The sequence below is a fragment of the Dendropsophus ebraccatus genome, chromosome 2 (genome assembly GCF_027789765.1).
Source record: "Dendropsophus ebraccatus isolate aDenEbr1 chromosome 2, aDenEbr1.pat, whole genome shotgun sequence".
Lineage (NCBI taxonomy): Eukaryota > Metazoa > Chordata > Amphibia > Anura > Hylidae > Dendropsophus > Dendropsophus ebraccatus.
This window is the reverse complement of record NC_091455.1, coordinates 93,529,405-93,552,584: the sequence shown is the minus strand read 5'-3', so window position 1 is coordinate 93,552,584 and position 23,180 is coordinate 93,529,405. Positions and strand designations below refer to the sequence as shown.

The 23,180-nt window shown below is 44.9% G+C and overlaps 1 protein-coding gene across 5 annotated transcripts in view; it reads left to right on the top strand.

Annotated features, from left to right (window-relative positions):
- PHACTR1 (phosphatase and actin regulator 1) overlaps positions 1–23,180 on the top strand; it is a 215,222-nt gene that overhangs the window by 147,890 nt on the left and 44,152 nt on the right. For all 5 annotated transcript variants that reach the window (XM_069958002.1, XM_069958004.1, XM_069958001.1 and 2 more), the window contains exon 3: positions 21,722–21,802. In XM_069958002.1, coding sequence (XP_069814103.1) covers positions 21,722–21,802 — 81 coding nt within the window. The remainder of the gene's footprint in view (positions 1–21,721; positions 21,803–23,180) is intronic.

Sequence of the window (23,180 nt, the reverse complement as noted above, 5' to 3'; positions counted from 1 at the left end):
ACATGAATGGCAGAGAACACAATACTGCATGCCTGTGTACATTTGCCTTGCTGGGTGGCCTTGCACTTAGCCTGGTGAATGTAAAGCGTGCAGCAATGCATACAGTACTGTATGCATTGCTGCTTAGTACAGGCAGTAGCAGGAAGCAGTCTTGGAGTAGACAGGAAATCCTGCTTCTATATGTACTATGCTTGGCTTGCTACACTGATAGAGTAGCGCACCATGGAAACAAAGTAGTGTGATAAAAAGCTGTGATGAAAGCTTAAAACATAGTATGAACAAGGCCAATTTTTCTGTATATATTTATAGAGCTTGGAGCTCTTTTCTGATACAGAGCTCCATGTACCTGGAATAGACAGACCTAAAAGAAACCTGTTACAGTGAAAATGCTGTCCCATCTGTAGCCTCATGTTATAGAGCTGGGAATGATGAACAGAGTTTTGTGTAAATAGATTGAGTAAAACTGTCATTTATTGATAGAAATTTCTACTCATTCTAGGCCTAGGAGTCCATCGGGTAGTGTCACACGATGACTGACAATCTTCCCTGTATAGGTATACATAGGTAGCCACCAAGTGGGACCATGCACTGGACTCCTAAGCCCAGAATGAAGTTCTAGTTCTAGAGTCTTTGTATCAGTTTCCTCTGTTTCTAAGCTGAGAATATTTCCCTGAAAATTGGAGCCTCCACCATTGTAAGAATATAAAAAAAAATTAAAACCAAAGAATGTTTGAAAGTTTAACTGGATCATGGTCAATGACCGATTACATGCCATCTTACATGATAAAGAAGAGAGATTTCAAAAGGTCTGGCCGCCCTGGATTTCATATTAATCCTCCCCCCCCCCCCTAGGGGTAGAGACGATTGAGAACTTTACTGAGAGCAGTCCATGGGGAGGCGCTGGGGAGCACATGAGTCCTTTCCCTTTTTCCTCTTCTCCTTCTCCCCTCCCCTTCTTCCCTCCCCTCCTCCTGCCCTCTTCTCTCTTTCTTCTCTCTTTCTTTCAATTTTCTTATCTTCCTTTGCTCTACTACCTCACCTTTGATTCCACCTGTGTACTGGAAGCAGAGGATTTATTTTTGCTATGGCTGGGCGGATGCCTGATGCTAAGTTGCTTTTGGCCTCTGAAGAGGCTTTTTAATAGCCATTATGAAAGGGACATTTGAGATGTTACAATACAATAAGAGACACAAACCTGTTTGTATTTCCCGATTTTATTTCTTATGTTGAACAATTTTTAGTTGTTTTGGGCTATTGTTGTCTGCCCAATTCATTTGCTTATTTGTGTATTGTTTATCACAAAACCAAAGAATGTTTGAGCTTAAGTGACCCTATAGGTGATCCCTGATGTTACTTTAGGGAATGTCCAAAATCTGCTACTGAAAATTTGTTCTATACATCTGAATAGAAAACAGCACAAAGATATGGGAAACAGTCAGTCAGTCTTAGCTGTCTTAAGTCATAGAACATAACAATTATATAATAAACCCCATATATAAATCAGATTACCTTCTCACAATGGAAATCAGATCGCAATTAGAATCTAGTCACCGGCTTTCACTTTATTGTATGAGAAATATTTTTTTGTCATGGCTTCCATATACAATTCTCCAGCAGATTGTTAGGCAGCATCATACAGTGCTGACAGCTGTATGTTGTGCTGTACGCAGATGCTACCTGTCTTGTTCGTATCATCAAAGCTTGCCAGTGACAAGTCTCCGAGATGCTATGTTACACTAAGCCTTTGGTGGAGGGCTGCGATAAACAGAAGTAGCAATCTGTTTCTTATGGAAAAGAGGGAACTAATGGCCTTGCTTGGACAGTTTCTTCCATATAGCAATACAGATTTAGAGTCAGCTGGTGTGTCATGAACTGCACATTTAGCTGTGAAGAATGTCACCATGTGTCATTGTGCTCATATGTGGACGGGGCAGTCTGGACAGCATCTAGGTTTTGTGGGCTTCTTCAAATTTGAATGGCATCAGATGTTCTGTCCATCTTCCTTATGCCTTATGCAAGAAAAACTGCATTTTTTAGACTCTTAACATTCAATTGTAACAAAAGGCCTTATGATTCATTATTGTTAATGTTTGAGACTGGGTTCCTAGTTTGCTTTTTTGTGTGTTAATAGAATATTTTGGCGGAAAAAAAAAAATAGGTGAAGGTAAAACATTTTAAAAAATATTGCTTCACCTGTAAGAGGACACTGCCAATAACTGCAAAGCCATGGCAGTTCACGCATGCGGTTTTGTATATGCCAACCTCACATTGCTAATTAGTTTTTTTTAGTGCAGCATTCATAGGGCTTTCTTATTTTTTCTGTTTCAGAGTTGATAGCCTTTTTCATTTTTAGATCTTTAGGGAAAATTAAGCAAAACAGGACGAAAATTTAATTTTTTACACTCTTCTGCTCCAGGATGATTGGTTTAATCAGTAAAGCTCTGTTTACACATGCAGCTCCAACAGTATCCCCATCGAGAGCATAGTACCATATCTTCTGGTATGAATTAAAGGAGAAGTCCGGTGAAAATTTTTATTAAAGTATTGTATTGCCCCCCTCAAAAGTTATATAAATTACCAATATACACTTTTTACAGGAAATGCACATAAAGTGCTTTTTTCCCTGCATTTACTACTGCATCAGGCTTCACTTCCTGGATAAAATGGTGATGTCACGACCCGACTCCCAGAGCTGTGAGGGCTGTGGCTGCTGGAGAGGATGATGGCAGGGGCACACTGAGGGACACAGGGCTCTGGAGGGACACTAAGCATCCCTCTGCCATCATCCTCCCCAGCAGCCACAGCCTGCACAGCTCTGGGAGTCGGGTCGTGACATCACCATTTTATCCAGGAAGTGAAGCCTTGATGCAGTAGTAAGTGCAGGGAAAAAAAGCACTTTATGTGCATTTCCCATAATAAGTGTATATTGGTGATTTGTATAACATTTGGGGGGCAATACAATACTTAAATAAAAATTTTAAAATTTTAAAATAATAAAAATTTTCACCAGTCTTCTTTAAAGCCCCAGTGCATACTATATGTGAACAGAATGTAATACTTACTCAAACTAAATCATTAGGTTCCCCCTTGCTTATCAATGATATTGTAATCTATTATTGCACTTTGAGGCCATGTTCACACACGACAGAGCCGTAAAAATAATGAACATGTCAATTATTAACAGCTGTTGTTTTTAGTTGTTTACATGCTGTACTTCTGAGGTTTTCTGTTTGCATAACTCTTATTTTTGGACGCCAAAAAGTTTGAGTTCATGTTGATCTCACATATTTTCTGGTATATAACATCTAGCCGACACACTGGTATACCAGTCCATCCTGCTGTAACCCCGCTGGTTTCAATGCTTTCAGTGCATTGGAACAGACATATAGGGGGGATTTATCAAGACCAGCCCCCTTTTCCGCGGCTGGATTCACTAAGAGGTGCACGCACCTGAACCTGCACCCCGGCGTCCAAAAATTTGGACCATGGGTTACTACTGTAAGCAGACGTAAATCAATAGAAATGAGGTGAGAAAGGAGGCCACGCCTCCTCCCCACCTTGCCATGCCCCATAAGCCCCCCCCCCCCAGCCGGAAATACGGCAAGTGTACGCCAGGGAGAAGGGGAGAATCTGCGCCTACTCCCTGGTGTATGCCTCGGGTGGGACCTTCATAAATGTCCCCTATAGTCTACAAGCATATACAGTTTTTTGCAGGAAAAAAAAATGTGTGAGTGCTTTCAAGTCCGGCAAAAAAAAAAAAATCCTTAGAAATTGACCAAATGTAGTCACTTTTAGGCTTCGTTCGGTTTATTGAAAGAAGTAGATTTGGTAGGGCCACACGGTGGTGTATGTCAGCATAACATTCTCCCAACCTGCTGATATATACCACAAAATATGCATCAGATGAAATGTGAACACAGCCTAAAATTGGGTAGAAATGATAAAGTATCTGTGTTTTCGGTAGGCGTTCAGTCATCTGACTGCAAGTTTCTGGATTAAGAACTGAAGAATATAGCTAATAGTTTCTACTTGCTCATCCATACAGTGATTTAATAAACCACTGCATATTTAGGCTATTGTAGGCGCCAGGTTATTGTACAATGCAGCAGGACTTACAGACATACTTAGTTTTGGATTGTTTCTTTAGCATGTAAGAAATAATTTCCAGCAGTATTGTATGCCGTCCACAAAGAAAATGTAATGAGTGCCAAAGATACTTTGTAATTGTATTGCTATAAATATTTTCTTGGTACAAATATAGTCTCACCAGAAAAAGGCACACAATTACATAGGGTGGTAACCAGTCAGTTAATGGCTCATTATGACATGGTATTTTGTGATTTCTTGTGATTTTCTTAAATGGCTACTCCTGCCAAAATAAGAAACATCTTATTCTTAACTCACCATGCTCCCCCCAGGGACCACCTTTGGTGTCTCTGGCAGTAACAGCTCTGACCGTAACCCCTGACTCCTTCTCTGGCACCTCCAGTAAGATAACTATGTCCTCATACACGTGAAGTTTACCCCTGCACCCCTCCTCAGTCCTCTACTATAGATATTAAGGCTAGAACTAAGGAGAGGTGAGAAGGGGGGCGGTAGCATTAAAGGGAAGATGAGGGAGTGAGATCAGTGGTGCTTTTAGGGAGGGGTGGGTAGTAAGGGTGATAACTTCAAAGTGGGTTAAGGGTGGGAATTGGGACAGGACTCCTGCACCATGGTTTACTACAGATAGAGCAGTAAATATTTGTGCACTGCAATGTTGGGTTACTCTAGGTGGATCAGTATTTATTGCTGCATTGTGGTTTTGGGTATCTACAGGTGGACCAGTATTTCTGCACTGTGGTGATGGGTAACTACAGGTGGAGCAGTATTTATGTCTGCACTGTGGTGATGGGTTACTATAGGGGGAGCAGCATTTATTTTGCACTGTGGTGTTGGGTATCTACAGTTGAAGCAGTATTTATTTCTGCACTAACGTGATGGGTAACTACAGGTGGAGCAGTATTTATTTCTGCACTGTGGTGATGGGTTACTACAGGTGGACCAGTATTTCTGCACTGTGGTGATAGGTTACTACAGGTGGAGCAGTATTTATTTCTGCACTTTGGTCATGGGTTACTACAGGTGGAGCAGTAAATATTTGTGTACTGTGGTGATGAGTTACTACAGGTGGAGGAGTTCTGTGCTGTGCTGTTTGATTACTGCAGGAGGAGCAGTATTTATTTCTGCACTGTGGTGATGGGAAACTACAGGAGGAGCAGTATTTATTTCTGCACTGTGGTGATGGGAAACTACAGGGGGAGCAGTATTTATTTCTGCACTGTGGTGATGGGAAACTACAGGAGGAGCAGTATTTATTTCTGCACTGTGGTGATGGGAAACTACAGGGGGAGCAGTATTTATTTCTGCACTGTGGTGATGGGAAACTACAGGGGGAGCAGTATTTACTTTTGCACTGTGGTGATGGGTTACTACAGGTGAAGCAGTATTTATTTCTGTACTGCAGTATTGGCCTGGTGTTGAGGAGGAAGCACTTACAGTATTTAGCTGATTTAGGAGATATCAGGAATCAGCAGTGTGCCAGCTTTTCCTTTGTTCTTAGGTCTGATGTTGTTGCAGGGCTTGAAGGCCTCACTCTTCCTATCTGCATTAAAGCTGTGCACTCCAGTATGATTTCCCTAGGCGGTATTTTCTGTTTACGCAGTACAGTACGCACAATTTTTCTAGGAAATATTGACATATTGATGTATTGTTCTTTATCTGCGGTGTGCATGAAGGCATTCGGCTGTAGGCAAGAAGAGGGGTTGGATAATGTTCTTTACTGGAACTGCTAAATGGTAGGCAATTTATCACAGAATATAAGGAAATGCCAGCAAGTGTAAATGCTACTTACATGGAACAATGTTGTCCTCATGGATAGCTACAAAGAGGGCAAATATCATAAGGCCCACAAAGGGGTTTCAAGAAGCTGTGGGTGTAGATTAATATAACCAATTTTCTTTTAATAGAACATGTGCAGTTATGCAGCAGTGTTACACATGGTATGTAATTTAACTATTGACAACAATATGCAGTATACTGCCAACAGCCAGCACCAGTTACATATACAGTATAATACAATCATGAGAAAAAGAAGGTACGTTGAATTCTATGATTTTAGATATCAGGACATAATAAAATAAAAATCTTGTCCTTAGAAGGTGTTAAAATTAGGTCAAATGGTTAAGCCTCAAATGAACAACAACATGTCAGATTAGGCCATGTCATTATTTATTGAAGAAAAACTAGCCCAAAATGCAGAAGCAATGTGTGAAGAAAATTAAGCGCACTTTCACTGCTTTCATAGGAATTAAAGAGCTATTCTGGGCAAGCGGTATGTTACTATATGGCCAGGCATGGGCTGTTTTAACATAAGAAAGTAAACTTACCTACCAGGCTCCAGCGCTGCCACCACAATCGCTGCTACAGTCCTGCCACTCAGCCTCTTCTGGGTGTTAGTGCCGTGATGTTGCAGGCCCACCCAGCCATTATTGTTATTTAAGGTCGTATTTATCTAATTTTAAGATTCTATATGGCCCAAAATTTTTTTTTTTTATGTCCTGTCCTGTATTTGTCCTTTATTTCCCTTATTTACTGTAAATGATTATTGTCGTTAAAAGTTTGTGATGTATCTGATCAGAGGAAAATACATTTTTCTTTAATTCCTAACTGATCATTCACTTTAATAAGCAGTTCAGTTTCGTCTTGTGTTTACAGTACAGACTAGCTCATTAGAGTTCAGGTTATATGCTGCCTATACAAACGTATGGAGAGGGGAAGAGGGATATAAGGTGGGGGAGGGTGATTTCTTGAGAGCCAGAAGAATGTTTCTGCAATTGCCTCTTTGCTTCAATATTTGAGACCTTTTTCTTTCTTTACAAATCCCCAAAAATGCTGAGGTGAGTGCCCTATGTGTATTTTTTGCACAGTGTAACTTTAAGCCAGAGCTTACAGTCATCAAGGAAATAGGCACAGAAACCCTAGTCAAGCATATTCCTAGATATAACCAATTCACTAAACATTATGTGACTGTTTGATAAAGTGTTTGCTTGTAAGGCATATGACATATTACAGGTATAAGAAAAGCTCTAAAAAAAGAAGGGAAATGATAAATGCCCCCATATATGTGGAGCCATAAAATTCTTCCCTGGCCCCAAATCTGGCAATCACAGTAAATCCCTTAATCAACGACCTTTCTCTAGAATCTAGGGACTATAACTTGTAATATTACTACACTCCAGGATTGCATCCAATCTTTACCTAGACTACAGGTGACAATTTGTGGCTATGTTCCCACTTACAGCCATATGAAAAAGTTTGGGCACCCCTATTAATCGTAATCATTTTTAGTTATTAAAATTTGGGTTTTTGCAACAGCTATTTCAGTTTCATATATCTAATAACTGATGGACTGTCATGGCCGCGGCGGCGTCCCGGGCTCCGGGCCGCCGCCGCGACCGCCATCCTGCCCAGGCAGCTGCCGGGGTCCTGGTGCAGGGACCCGGCGCTGCGGTCTGTTCGGCCCCGGGGGGCGCCTCACCTCGTCCCGCTCCGCCTTCCGTCTGTGCCGGCCGGCGCGCGCGTCCCCGCCTCCTCGGGCGCGCGCGCGCCGGCTGTCTCAGATTTAAAGGGCCAGTCCGTCCCTAATTGATAGTTGCACCCAATCACTCCCAATCACTCCCTATAAATCCCAGCATGCCCTGTCCCCTGTGTTGGAGCCTCTACATGCTTCCCATAGCGTTTGGCCCAGCTCCCTGTTGTTCCTAATACCTGTCCGCTACCTGGTCCCTAGTCCTTGTTCCTGATTCCTGTCCGCTACCCAGTCCCTACTCCTAGTCCCTGGTTCCTGCTTCCCGTCTCTCTGCTGTTCCTGTGTTCAGCCTGTCACCTGCGGTACGCTTACACGCCATTGTCAGTACCTGCTCCTGTCACGCCTCGCCTGCCGTCACCAGCAACCAAGCCAGGGGTAGCGACCTGGGGGTCGCCTGCCGCAGCAAGTCCATCCCGCCTTGCGGCGGGCTCTGGTGAAAACCAGCGGCCCCTTAGACTCCGCTCCCTGGTGAGGTTTGTGCCATCGCTGGTCCCGGTCCAGTGGATCCACTACTCCGGGCGTTACAGTAGGCTCCAACCATGGATCCCGGCGAGGTGCCTGATCTCCGTGACGTCGCCAGAGTGGTCGCTCAACAGGCTCAACAGATCCAGCAGCAGTCGCAGCAAATCCAGCAATTGACTGCCGCCCTACAGCAGCATACTACAGGCCAGCGCCCACCACCACCTGCAGCCACCTCGAGACTTCGATTGGCCCTCCCGAATAAATATGGAGGCGATCCCAAGCTGTGCAGGGGGTTCCTGACTCAATGCACAATGCATATTGAACTGTTAAGTAGTCAGTTTCCCACCGAGCGCTCTAAAGTGGCCTTTATCATCAGCCTATTGGAGGGTAGAGCTCTGGCCTGGGCCACGCCACTGTGGGACCGTGATGATCCTGTTGCTGCCAATCTCCGGGCCTTCCTGGCCGAGTTTCGCTCCGTCTTTGAGGAACCTGCCCGTGCCACCTCTGCTGAGACTGCTCTTCTCAACCTCTCTCAAGGGAGCTCCTCTGTCGGTGACTACGCCATCCAGTTCCGCACCCTGGCAGCTGAATTGGACTGGAACGAGGCCGCCCTTGTAGCCACCTTCAAGAAGGGTCTATCCAGCCGAGTGAAAGACGTACTCTCCGCCCGCGACCTCCCTTCTTCTCTAAACGATCTTATCTTACTGGCTACCAGAGTCGACAACCGGTTTTCCGAGAGAGAGGAGGAGGTCCGGCAGGAACGACGACTGAGCCTGCCCCGTCGCCATCCTCGGCTGGCACCGGTGTTCCAGAGTCCCGTTGCTCCTATGCCCCAGTCGTCTCCAGAGGTCCCAATGCAGGTGGAACGAGCTCGTCTGACGACTGATGAGAGAGCCCGTCGGATGGAGCTGAATCTCTGTCTCTATTGCGGTGGTGCAGATCACTACCGGCAGAGATGTCCCCAGCGTCCTCAGCGTCCGGGAAACGCTCGCACCTAGGTCCGGTGGGAGAGGCCTCCCTAGGTGTGAATGCCACCTCTCCAAGGTTGACTATACCCGTCTCCATCCAGACGCCTTCAGGGCAAGTTTTCCAGACTACTGCCCTCATCGACTCTGGCTCTGCTGGCAGTTTCATCTCTGCTTCTTTGGTCCAAAGATGGCGGCTACCCGTGATCCAGCTAGCCCAACCCCGGTCTATCTCTTCGGTTACGGGGGAGATTCTTACCGAAACTGTGCACTGCCAGACGGCACCCCTAGCCCTCCAGGTGGGCGCCTTACATCAGGAGAGGATCTCCTTCTATGTCTTGTGCCATTCCTCTTCCAACATCCTGCTGGGCCTTCCTTGGCTGCAATTTCATACCCCTAAGCTGGACTGGAGAACTGGGGAGGTTCTCAGCTGGGGCCAGGACTGTCATAACCGGTGTCTGAGATCTCCTCAACCCAAGTGCTCTACGAGGTCACCTGCTGATGTCAGGCCTCTAGCCGGTCTACCGGAGGACTATCAAGATTTCGGTGATGTTTTCTCGGCCAAGGAGGCGGACTCTCTACCACCTCATCGGGCCTATGATTGCCCTATTGACCTTCTTCCCGGGGCATCTCCTCCACGTGGTCGGGTATACCCTCTCTCTGTGCCCGAGACTGAAGCCATGTCCTCCTACATCCGGGAGAACTTACAAAAGGGCTTCATCCGTAAATCCACGTCTCCCGCTGGCGCAGGATTCTTCTTTGTCCAGAAGAAGGACGGTTCCCTTCGCCCATGCATAGACTACCGGGGCTTGAATAAGGTGACTGTTAAAAATCGCTATCCTCTGCCACTTATTCCTGAACTATTCGACCGTCTTCGTGGAGCTAGGATCTTCTCCAAACTGGATCTCAGGGGAGCGTATAACTTGATCCGTATTCGCAAGGGAGACGAATGGAAGACCGCTTTCAACACCAGAGATGGGCACTACGAATACCTGGTCATGCCATTCGGCCTATGCAATGCCCCAGCGGTCTTCCAGGAATTCGTGAACGACATCTTCCGAGACCTCCTCTATGTCTGCGTCATTGTCTATTTGGATGACATTTTGGTCTTCTCCCCAGATCAGCAGACTCATGTGGCACAAGTGCGTCAGGTCCTCCGAAGACTACGGGCCAATCATTTATACGCCAAGCTTGAGAAGTGTGTTTTCCATCAGCGCAGTCTTCCATTTCTTGGCTATATCGTCTCCGACCAGGGTCTACAAATGGATCCGGCCAAGCTCTCAGCTGTCCTCCAATGGCCACGCCCTGTGGGACTTAGAGCTATCCAGCGCTTCCTTGGATTCGCCAACTATTATCGGCAATTCATCCCTCACTTCTCCACCCTGGTCGCACCCATCGTGGCTCTCACTAAAAAGAAGGCGGACCCCAGACGTTGGCCTCCAGAGGCCGAACAAGCCTTCAATAGCCTCAAGTCTGCCTTTGCCTCTGCTCCTGCCCTAGTCCGCCCGGATGTCTCCAGGCCGTTTTCTCTCGAGGTCGATGCTTCTTCTGTGGGCGCAGGAGCCGTTCTCTCGCAAAGGGACTCATCAGGCAAGACCAGAACCTGCGGGTTCTTTTCTAAGACTTTCTCCCCTGCCGAGAGGAACTATACTATTGGGGACCGTGAACTCCTGGCCATTAAGTTGGCACTGGAGGAGTGGCGTCATCTACTAGAGGGGGCTAAACACCCCGTTAACATCTATACGGACCACAAGAACCTCCTCTACCTCCAGTCGGCTCAACGCCTCAATCCCCGGCAGGCCAGGTGGTCTCTCTTCTTCTCTCGGTTCAACTTTACCATCCATTTCCGTCCAGCCGAGAGGAATCTAAAGGCCGATGCATTATCCCGAGCATCCGATGTCATGGGGCAAGAGGAATCTCCTCGTCACATTATACTTCCCGACCGCCTAGTACCAGTAGCTACTTCTGCTCTGCAGAGACTGCCCCCCGGGAAGACTTATGTGCGCCCCGCGCTCCGTAAACGCATCTTGAAGTGGGGGCATTCCTCTTTGGTGGCCGGGCATCCAAGAACTAAAAAAACTGGGCAATTGATCTCCCGTCACTACTGGTGGCCCAATCTCCTCCAGGATGTCAAGGATTTTGTGGCTTCCTGTGCAGTCTGTGCCAGGAATAAGTCTCCTCGTCAAAGACCTGCCGGCCTACTTTTGCCCTTGCCAGTCCCGGACCATCCCTGGCACCACATTGGGATGGATTTCATCACAGACCTACCTCCATCTGCGGGCAATACAGTTATTTGGGTGGTGACGGACCGCTTCTCTAAAATGGCTCACTTCGTGGCTCTTCCTGGCCTACCCTCTGCTCCTCATCTGGCTCAGTTGTTCTTCCGACACATCTTCCGCCTGCATGGACTTCCTCTTCACATTGTGTCCGACCGAGGCTCTCAATTTGTCTCTAAGTTTTGGCGTTCCCTCTGCTCGCAGCTCCAAGTAAAGCTGGACTTCTCATCAGCCTACCATCCCCAGTCTAACGGGCAGGTGGAGAGAGTCAATCAGATCCTGGGTAACTACCTACGGCATTTTGTGTCCAGCCGCCAAGACAACTGGTCCGATCTCCTTCCATGGGCGGAATTCTCCTATAACCATCTGGACTCGAGTTCCACAGGCAAGTCCCCTTTCTATGTGGTCTACGGGCATCATCCTCGTCCTCCTCTGCCTCTCTCTCCATCCTCTGGGGTCCCAGCCGTGGAGGAGCTGTTATCTGACCTGCAGTCGATCTGGGAACAAACTCGACAGTCCTTACTCAAAGCCTCTGAACGCATGAAGGACCAGGCGGATAAGAAGAGGAGACCTGCCACGAATTTTCGTCCAGGTGACAAGGTCTGGCTTTCGGCCAAATATGTTCGACTCAAGATTCCCAGCTACAAGTTGGGTCCTCGATTCCTTGGTCCTTTTTCGGTGCTAAAACGCATCAACCCTGTCACCTACAAACTCCGCCTGCCTCCTACTATGCGGATTCCGAACGCCTTCCATGTCTCCCTCTTGAAACCTGTGGTCCTCAACCGGTTCTCCGATCAGTCTCCGTTCTCTGTACCACAAGCCGTCTCAGACGACGTCTACGTTGTTAAAGATATTCTGGCCATGAAAACTGTCAGAGGGAGACGTTTCTTCCTGGTGGACTGGAGAGGATTTGGTCCTGAGGAGAGGTCCTGGGAACCCGAGGCTAACATCCTGGATAAAGATCTCATCAAGGGGTTCCTGCAGGCAATAAAGAGGGGGAGGCCAAAGGGGGGGGGTACTGTCATGGCCGCGGCGGCGTCCCGTGCTCCGGGCCGCCGCCGCGACCGCCATCCTGCCCAGGCAGCTGCCGGGGTCCTGGTGCAGGGACCCGGCGCTGCGGTCTGTTCGGCCCCGGGGGGCGCCTCACCTCGTCCCGCTCCGCCTTCCGTCTGTGCCGGCCGGCGCGCGCGGCCCCGCCTCCTCGGGCGCGCGCGCGCCGGCTGTCTCAGATTTAAAGGGCCAGTCCGTCCCTAATTGATAGTTGCACCCAATCACTCCCAATCACTCCCTATAAATCCCAGCATGCCCTGTCCCCTGTGTTGGAGCCTCTACATGCTTCCCATAGCGTTTGGCCCAGCTCCCTGTTGTTCCTAATACCTGTCCGCTACCTGGTCCCTAGTCCTTGTTCCTGATTCCTGTCCGCTACCCAGTCCCTACTCCTAGTCCCTGGTTCCTGCTTCCCGTCTCTCTGCTGTTCCTGTGTTCAGCCTGTCACCTGCGGTACGCTTACACGCCATTGTCAGTACCTGCTCCTGTCACGCCTCGCCTGCCGTCACCAGCAACCAAGCCAGGGGTAGCGACCTGGGGGTCGCCTGCCGCAGCAAGTCCATCCCGCCTTGCGGCGGGCTCTGGTGAAAACCAGCGGCCCCTTAGACTCCGCTCCCTGGTGAGGTTTGTGCCATCGCTGGTCCCGGTCCAGTGGATCCACTACTCCGGGCGTTACATGGACACAGTAATATTTTAGGATTGAAACGAGTTTTATTGTACTAACAGAAAATGTACAATATGCATTGAAACAAAATTTGACAGGTGCGAAAGTATCCGCACCTCAACAGAACAGTGACATTAATATTCAGTAGATCCTCCTTTCGCAAAAATAACAGCTTCTAGTCGCTTCCTGTAGGTGTGAATGAGTTCCTGGATCCTGGATAAAGGTATTTTTGACCATTCCTCTTTACAAAACAATTGCAGTTCAGTTGGGTTTGATAGTCGCCAAGCATGGACAGCCCACTTCAAATCATCCCACAGATTTTCAATGATATTCAGGTCTGAGCACTGGGATGGCCATTCCAGAACATTGTAATTGTTCCTCTGCATGACTGCCTGAGTAGATTTGGAGCGGTGTTTTGGATTATTGTCTTGCTGAAATATCCATCCCCGGCGTAACTTCAACTTCGTCACTGATTCTTGAACATTATTCTCAAGAATCTGCTGATACTGAGTGGAATCCATGCAACCCTCAACTTTAACAAGATTCCTGGTGCCGGCATTGGCCACACAGCCCCAAAGCATGATGGAACCTCCATCAAATGTTACAGTGGGTAGCAAGTGTTTTTCTTAGAATGCTGTGTTTTTTTACCGCCATGCATAACACCTTTTTGTATGACCAAACAACTCAATCTTTGTTTCATCAGTCCACAGGACCTTGTACCAAAATGAAACTGGCTTGTCCAAATGTGCTTTTACATACCTAAGGTGACTCTGTTTGTGGTGTGCTTGCAGAATCGGCTTCTTTCGCATCACTCTCCCATACAGCTTCTTCTTGTGCAAAGTGCACTGTATTGTTGACCGATGCACAGTGACACCATCTGCAGCAAGATGATGCTGCAGCTCTTTGGAGGTGGTCTGTGGATTGTCCTTGGCTGTTCTCACCATTCTTCTTCTCTGTTTTTCTGATATTTTTCTTGGCCTGCCACTTCTGGGCCTAACAAGAACTGTCCCTGTGGTCTTCCATTCCCTTACTATGTTCCTCACAGTGGAAACTGACAGGTTAAATCTCTGAGACAACTTTTTGTATCCTTCCCCTGAACAACTATGTTGAACAATCTTTGTTTTCAGATCCCTTGAGAGTTGTTTTGAGGAGCCCATCATGCCACTCTTCAGAGAAGATTCAAATAGGAGAACAACTTGCAAGTGGCCACCTTAAAGAGAACCAATCACGGAAGATTATTTTTTTTATTCCTTAATTCTATTTAAATTACTTTTTTATTAATATTTGTAAATAGAATTAATGAATTTTCTGTCCGCGTTTTTAATTTATTCATGTCTCTCTTCACTGTCACACGCCGGCTCTTTTCAAAAGAGCCGGCGCGTGACAGGAAGCTCCCGGCATGCAGAGCGGCAGGAAGAGCTCCCATGAGCCCTTGCCCGCCGCTCTGTAAATACACAGCGATCTCGCGCTATACAGCGCGAGATCGCTGTGTATATCTGTCCTAATTAAACCTATTAGTTTTCTCATGAAGATACAGACTGCATTTGCAGTCTGTATCTTATACTTTACCTAATCCTATGTAGCAGTGTAGTAAGCCGGGCGCCATCTTGATGACTGGAACGCACCGCTGGAACGCAAATGACGTCATCAAGATGGCGCCCGGCATTACTGCACCGCTACAAAGGAGTAGGTAAAGTATAAGATACAGACTGCAAAGGCAGTCTGTATCTTTATAAGTAGACTTTATGGAGATACAGACTGCCTTTGCAGTCTGTATCTTTTACTTTACCTACTCCTTTGTAGCGGTGCAGTAATGCCGGGTGCCATCTTGATGACGTCATTTGCGTTCGAGCGGTGCGTTCCAGTCATCAAGATGGCGCCCGGCTCACTACACTGCTACATAGGATTAGGTAAAGTATAAGATACAGACTGCACAGGCAGTCTGTATCTTTATAAGTAGACCTTATGGAGATACAGACTGCCTTTGCAGTCTGTATCTTATACTTTACCTAATCCTGTATAGCGGTGCAGTATTCCCGGGCACCGCCATCTTCATGACGTCAGTTGCGTTCCACTGCTGGAACGCACCGCTGGAACGCAAGTGACGTCATCAAGATGGCGGCGCCCAGCAATACTTACACTACTATACAGGATTGGGTACAGTATAAGATACAGACTGTAAATGCAGTCTATATCTTCAGGAATAGACTTAGGGAGAGAGAAACTTTTATTATAGGGACAGTTAATTTTAGGTGATTGGTTCTCTTTAAATACCTTTTCTCATGATTGGATACACCTGGCTAAGAAGCTCAAAGCTCATTGAGGTTATGGTGCGTTTACACAAAACGATAATTGGCCCGATCGTATGATTAACGATGTCGGAGTAACGTTTTATTTTTCATAATGATCAGCGTTTAGACGGTACGATATATCGTACGGAAAAATCGTTTTGCGATCGCGCGCCCGCAGCCTGGCCTGCCCGCAGCCCGGCCCCCCGCTCGCAGCCTGGCCTGCCCGCAGCCCGGTCCCCCGCTCGCATCCCGTACCCATACTTTTGCACCTGTCATATATCTGTTAGTACAATAAATTTTAATCCTGAAATATTACTGTTTCCATCAGTTATTAGATATATCAAACTGAAATAGCTGTTGCAAAAACCCAAATTTTAATAACTAAAAATGATTAAGATTAATAGGGGTACCCAAACTTTTTCATATGACTGTATATGAGCTTTATGAACTAAATTACGTTCTTCAAAAAATGTTATTGGCAATGCTCTTGCTGTTACTTTTTTCACAGTAGAACAAAGTAACGGCAAGAGCACCACCAATCACCAGCAAGCCTGAAGAATAGACATCCTTACTTCAAGCCCCTAAATGCTCGTCAGGTGACCGATTACAGTTGCAGTACAATCACATTGCATGCGAATTATGGAGTGGATGACAGAAGAGTTGCAGGAGTAATCTTCCTACTATCTAATTCTGAAGCTCAAAGCTGTTACAAGCTTGTGTGAGTTGCTAGGCTGAAAAATATCTACAGCTGCACAACCCACATTAAAGTCTTAAAATAGTAAATTAATTCTTAAAATTCTCCATGGGAAGATCATGCTGAACATGTACAGGACTTTTAGAAGAGGCATCTCAGCATCAAACGTCATTATGTAATTCAACTGAAAACAAAAAAGAGTATATCTATTGATATGGGTGACTTTTCGGCAATACTGTTTCTGGCCATTATGTCATTAGTATCCAGCACTGACCTCCATAACAGTAAAGTGGGCGGAGATTAGCTTCTATGAAGTCTTCATACACAGCACACAGAGAAAAGAGCTCCCTGTTTTTTCACACTTCTAACAACAGCAGTACAGATGACATTATATAGCAGTACTGAGCAGTGTTGCTGTAAATATATCACTGGAGTAAGATGGAACATACTGGAGGCACCTTCTTCTTTCTCTGGCATCTTTAGGCAGTTGCTGTAACCTGATCGATCAGTGAAATCATAATGTGTCTTCAGACCTGCCTCTCTGAAGACATATATGTTTTGTTTTTTACCATAGTGATCAGTACAGGGGTGGGGAAGTAGGGAGAGAAGACTGCTAAGGCTAGGTTCACACTGCGTTTTCAGCATCCGTTTAACGGATCCGTTTTTTTTAACGTCCAGAAAAATAGGGTCAGCAACGTTTTTTGGTCCGTTTTGGTCCGTCAAAAAAAAACGGATCCGTTTTTTTTATAATGGAAGTCAATGGAAAAACGGATGCACACAAATGAATCCGTTTTTTGCAATCCGTTTTTCATGCGTTTTTTTGCAAAAAACGGATGCGTTAAACGGATGCTGAAAACGCAGTGTGAACCTAGCCTAAGTGGGAAGAGACACATTTTTCTATAAAAGGGTGTATTGGAAAGTTTCTTATGACCACTTGTACCATTGATGTATCGAAAAAAATTAAAATGACAATTATTGTGTAAGTAAAACATTTTTGTTGTGTTGTGTTTTATGTGACCACAAAAAGGTCAAATACACCAGGCTACTTGGTTCTAGTTTGCTAGGCATATAATGAATGTCCCTTGAAGGGAAAAAATATAAGATTAAATCTTTTCATTTGGTAGGCATGAAATGTGTACACTTATTATACTGTATATCTGGAGGCTGCATGGAGAACTTTGGCAAGGCTTTACGTTTTTTATATGAATAGACCAGCGCAGGAACGCCAGTGCAGTGGTCTTTTTTTTAATCGTGGCCCAGTTCCTGCGCACGGTACTGGTCTATTCCTGGGCACCAACCCAGCCTGAAGCACTGGAGTCAGGCCCGCCCATCCCTAGTGTGATGATCTCCCCTCCCCTCTGTGACTCGCCTCTATTACAATCAATGGAGTCGTGTCACAGAGGAGAGGGGCGCCGATCTATTCATATAAAAAACTTAAAGCGATGTACAGTACCTGATGGTACACTCGCTTTAAATATTTGACATGGCTCAAGAGCCCATGTTGTATTAGAGAGTAGCTCATCATTTACAAAAGGCTGGAAACCTCCGCTTACTACATCTTACATATGGCTATTAAAATAAAGTCAGAAATGGAATACGTTTTATGGATTGCATAACTATTTCCTGTATTAGCTGACTCCTGTGCACTCAACAACACCTCTATTTTTAGGAAGCTCTCCAGTATACGGCCATCTATAATGGGTTTATATGTGTGTTTACGTAGTCTCATCCCTCATAAATTAATGTCATCTCTTCTATTCTGGTCATAAAATCACACAATGAAACTGATGTCTTATGACAGTAGAGGATGTATAGACAGGTGATTCATGAAAGGCTTGTGTCAGGAGAAGACGTAATGCCTGTGTTACTCTAGTAAGCTCAGTAGTAACATCAGGGCCTATTCCGCCTAATGAAGCAATGGCGTGTTACTGGATACAGCTGCCAGTGGAGGAGGAGGAGGGTTAAATAGATTTTATTCCATTTAGTAGAACAGTGTAGAAACATAACTATGGAGAGGTCTACCACGCTGCTTCAGCCATTCTTCTATTTATGCATCATGCCATGCTGGACTAAAATAGAAAGCATTGTGTATTGAGCAGGTATTATACTGTTGTATTTCTAATGTCCTAATGTGTTAGCGGAGGGTTGCCACAATATAAATAAAAATTATGGCGTAAATAGCAGAGTACAACAGTGTAAAAAGGGCTGGCATACGTACCTGCTCATTGATGGTTTATTATCCTGTCACCGTTTACGGACTATATTAACACTAGCAGTCTGTAGATGATTTCAGGAATTATAGTCCTCTCATTAATAGGCATGTATACAGTCTAACGGGGGCCATTCTGTCCTGTGGATTATCACTATAACACCACTTATGTCTACATGTACAAGTACCGTCACGTTCTACAGGTGACAATTCGAATAGTATTACTCCCAAATGTCTTGTTTTTTTTGCTTAGGTCTTCACGTTTTTCCCACTCTTTATACTGTTTACAGTATGTATATACAGTGCTATATATAAAAACAATTCACTGACACTGGTCGCTGTTGTGATGACACTGGCTGGTCACACCTGGCTGGTGTCAACTGTATTTTACTTACTGCAGTCACCTTTCCAGTGACTTAAAGTACTCAGATACCCTCAGGATCAACAAGTGACAGGAATATTGCACAGAACATGTGCGCATGGTTTTTCTGGGCCCCATATGCTAACATTATGGTGATTTACCTCCTCACTAAGGTAATCTCATTGCTGAACACTAGAGATGAGCAAACCTCAAGCACGCTCAGGTTTGTCTGCACGCGATTCGCTCATCTCTACTAAACACCAGTCAACAATTTTGTCTTCTTCAGCCCCGCAAGTCAGTGCAGAAGCCCCAGGGTTGTAGTTTGTTGTCTGGTTCCTGAAGATGATGTGATCTGTATGGCTTATAACACACACATTTTGTAAGATATGACCTAACATGGTCCATGGTTTGTAGCTCCATACTTTCTGAGACTATGTCTGTACGCAGCTCGAATCCTGTTCACAGGTCTTTGGGCGACCTGGACTTTCTTCATGACATAAATATCAAGTGGTTGCAAATTCTTTCACCCAACACAAGATGCAGTTTCTATGCGGAGCACAGTTACTAAATGTAACCATAAAGCTTTGTTGTACTGTCACAACAGGCCTTGTTGTCGCCAAGTCCAACATGCAGAAAGCTTTTTCTTGCTTGAATGTCACCATTGTCTGTCAAATTTGCCTCTTTAACATGAAAGCGTGCTGTGGTTGTATTGGGTAACTAATCCGGTTTTGCTTTCATTTTTACCACTGATGTTACTTTGACTACAGGCCATTACTTTTCCACCATCCTTATAGATCACCCCATATTTCCAACATTACATAGCTCCGCTCTGTTCCCATCGATGCAAATAGACAGATTTGGTTCAAGGATCTGTTTTGTTTTGCGGCAGTGTATGTTTAATGCTATGTGGGATAATGGGACATAATGTAGGAGGGAGTATTTATACAGGTGGTACTTAGTAAGGTTACTCAATGCCTAGCCTGACAAATGTCTCTCTGTTACAGGAGTGACCTTTAATTTGCTTTAAGAGAGAAAGCAGTTGTCGGCCACTATCTGGAGCACATCTCTGACACTCTTCATCTAACAATCTGGATCCTGTGATGTGTGTGCAGCTCATTGTTTATTTATACAGTGTCAGATGTCTGGGAAGAAACAAGAAGCCGAGCCGCTTGTTACATGTTTACTGCCGCTCTGATTTTCACATAAAAGAATGGTGATGGAAAGACTGACACAGACCTGAAGCTTAGAGGGCTCCTATTAGATGGACAGAGGGTACAGCTCTGATGGGTCCTTGTATTGCTACCTATGTGGGGGCTATAGTCGCCTCGAAGACTTTCCTCCTTTGTTTGCAAATTACTCCACCAAGATTCACAGGGATTCTAACAAATATCTCAAACGCTAAAGATAGTCACAAAGTTTATTATAGTTTCGATTTGTTTTGTACTTAGAGCTAAAAATCTAGAATAATTTGCCTAATTCTTTTTACATTATATCTTTATAGTTGTAATAGATCTATGTTACAAAGCTCAAATTCCCTGCATACCTTCTAAAGCCATATTAAGAAGGGTTTTGAGTGGACAGCCTCCCTTTAAGAATGCAGACCGTGTCTCTGGCTGCTGAAACCTCTGACAACCATTTGTCTTCACTGGGAAAATTTGTGGCCAGGTGCTCCATCTTCTGCAGGGGAAAGCGTGTACTAATGAATAACCATTTGATACATGGCAGCATTTAGTCCTCCAGAGCATCCTTGCCTTAATGTAGCATTAAATGGAAACTATGACTTTCAGTCTTTTATTGGTGGGGTTCAGGTGAGAAGAACCCCAATGAATTCCTAATTGAGTGGGCAGAAACATTTGTTTTGTGCTTGGCACCACTTGGCTCTGTCCATGGATCATGTAGGGGTCAATCAGTGGGGGTGTCAGCACCTAGACACCCAATGATCAGAACTGATAATATGTTTCTATGATGTGTTGGAAGTTTTCAAAGGGATAGTTACTCTTTAAAATGCACTAATTATGAAGAGTTCCTTTAAAGGGAATACATCAGCTGTAACTTTCATTCCAAACTGTTGACTCTTAAAGGAGAATATGTTTTCAAACTACAGAGGCACGGGGAACATTACAAACTATACTAACTCACCTCTCCCTGTGCCGCCACTCCAGGACCCCTGCCATTCTCCGGGATATCCAGCAGAGCTGATGTCACCACCCGATTGATGGACTGGCTGCTAAGCCAGCCAGTGACTGCGGTAGCATGCCGATGCAGTCACTGACTGGCTAAGCTTGCAATCCATCAGCCAGGACTGGCATTTTCAGGAGAAAACGTCAGTCCCAGCTGATGGAGCTGGTCAGGCGGCACATTGCAGCCACAGGCAGGGTTAAGCAATCCTTGATTGTTATTTTCTCCCCTGCCGCCTGTGTGATATATGGAAGACACATGGTACCTTCCATATATCTGTCTGTGTTTCCATAATGACGAAGAATGCTTTTATTTTATTGTCAGAGGCTATATTCTATAGCAAGATGCTTTCCCAAGCTCCTGAAGTGCAACAAGCTTACTCCCCTCCCATACCTGTTCCTGTTGAGACTCAACTTCCAGGTGTCAGTCAAGCAGGGAGAGGCTAAAAGCTTGGGAAATCCTCTTTTAGGCTTTGTACCAGAGAGTAAAAGCATTTATTTACATTCTGGAAGCACAGCTGGATATATGAAAGGTACTGTGTGTCTCCTTGTAATAACAGCTGTCTAACAGTGTCAGCCGTTTAGACCATGAATTACAGCTGACAGATTCCCTTTATCCCCTCTGCACTACTACAAGGTAAGATACCAGTGGCTGTAAAGATGCCATGCCCTTTAGTTTGAAAATCTTTATTGAATAATAGGCTTTACAGGTTGTCTGGATTCCTTGACCTGATTTTAAAGCTCCTGTAGAATTGAACCATTTGCTGACCACCATTTTGCTTTTTCTGATATGCAGTCTCTGTCAGTGTGGTTTTCACACTCTTTGATGCCAGTGTACAATTTACCTCTGATGTTTGCTCAGAAGTCTCTGGTGAATGTATTAAAACAATGAATGCATGATTTGTAATTCATTCATTGAGATTTTTCTTTTTTTTTCTTTTATAGCGCTGGAGCGGAAAATCTCAATGAGACAGAGCAGAGAAGAACTCATTAAGAGAGGAGTCCTGAAAGAGATATATGATAAAGGTAAACTATATCACTTATATCAAGCTGCTAATTGTTTGCATCAATATATCTGCCTTTTGTTTTTGAGATTTTGTAATACAAAGACCAATCATTACCATCGACAGGTGAAGTGACTGACAGATACAAAGATGTCACTTTACCTCTATACAATGGAGGTGCTCTGAACCCCAGTCCAATAGTCACTGATACAGAAAGCGTTGGTTTGGCGCTCTTTTCTGTTACAACTTCAAACTTTATTGTAGAGAATATAAAACAATACACTATTAGCATACCAAAACAATTGGAGAATGGGCATGGGTCATTGGTGCCCAAGGCTCTTTTATGTGAATGGAGAGCTAAGGCTAGCTCATTTGATGTGATCCATAAAACAGCTACTGGAGCACAAGTTGCTGAAAAAGTTATTGCTGGCTATCATAGAAGGGTGTCACAAAATTTATTCCGTCTTTCTACATATGGAACTGCATATAGTGACAGACCAGTCTCAGAGTATTAAAATGCACTATGGGAAGAAGGCAAGCTAGTGGAGGCAGTGTAATGATCTGGACAGTGTTCTTTTAGTAAGTTACTTGGCACTGTTATTACAAAAACCTTTCATATGCCATAGAGAGATAGCAAAAGTTTTGACCATTGGAGTCTGAATACTTAGACCATGACTGATCACTAGAACTAACTGGGAGAAGTGCACACTTAGTATGTTCCCTTTGAGTTGTCACGTGACAGAGATGCTCTCATCATGCAAGTCTATGGGTCCGTCTCACTCCTATAGACACAGAGCCCTAGACCTGGTCCCTAGGACATTTTACATCTATAAATGAGCCCATAAGTATATAATAGAGGAACCCATGTTATGACAATAACTAAACCTACAAACATTTACCCTTTTATACACAAATAGCATTTTTTAAACCTTTATTTTATTCCACATTTTAAAAAAAATATATATATTTTTTTAAATGGGGGTGGATCCAAAAAGAAACACAATCACAGCATACAGAGACATAAGCAGAAGTCCCTGGATTACATGGGCAGACTGGCTCAGTCATTAAGTACACACGCATGTATTAACCTTAAAGAGGCACTGTCACCATAAAAAAAAAAAAACATTTTGACATGTTGGAGAGACATGTAAAAAATGTTGATCTGTTAAGGTCTGAGTGTTCAGACTGCGACTGATCAGCAGAAGGTGCCGGAAGAAGTTGTGCTCATCTCAGTCCTGCCCGCCTCTGTGTTACGTGAGGGGACAGCAGCATAATGGAGGTCTATGGGACACGTCTCTTCACAAAGACACAGAGCAGAGAGAGGATTGTGCTCATTGGTCGGTGAGGGTCTGAACACTCAAAACCTAACTGATAAAAACTTTTCACGTGTCTCTCTGAAA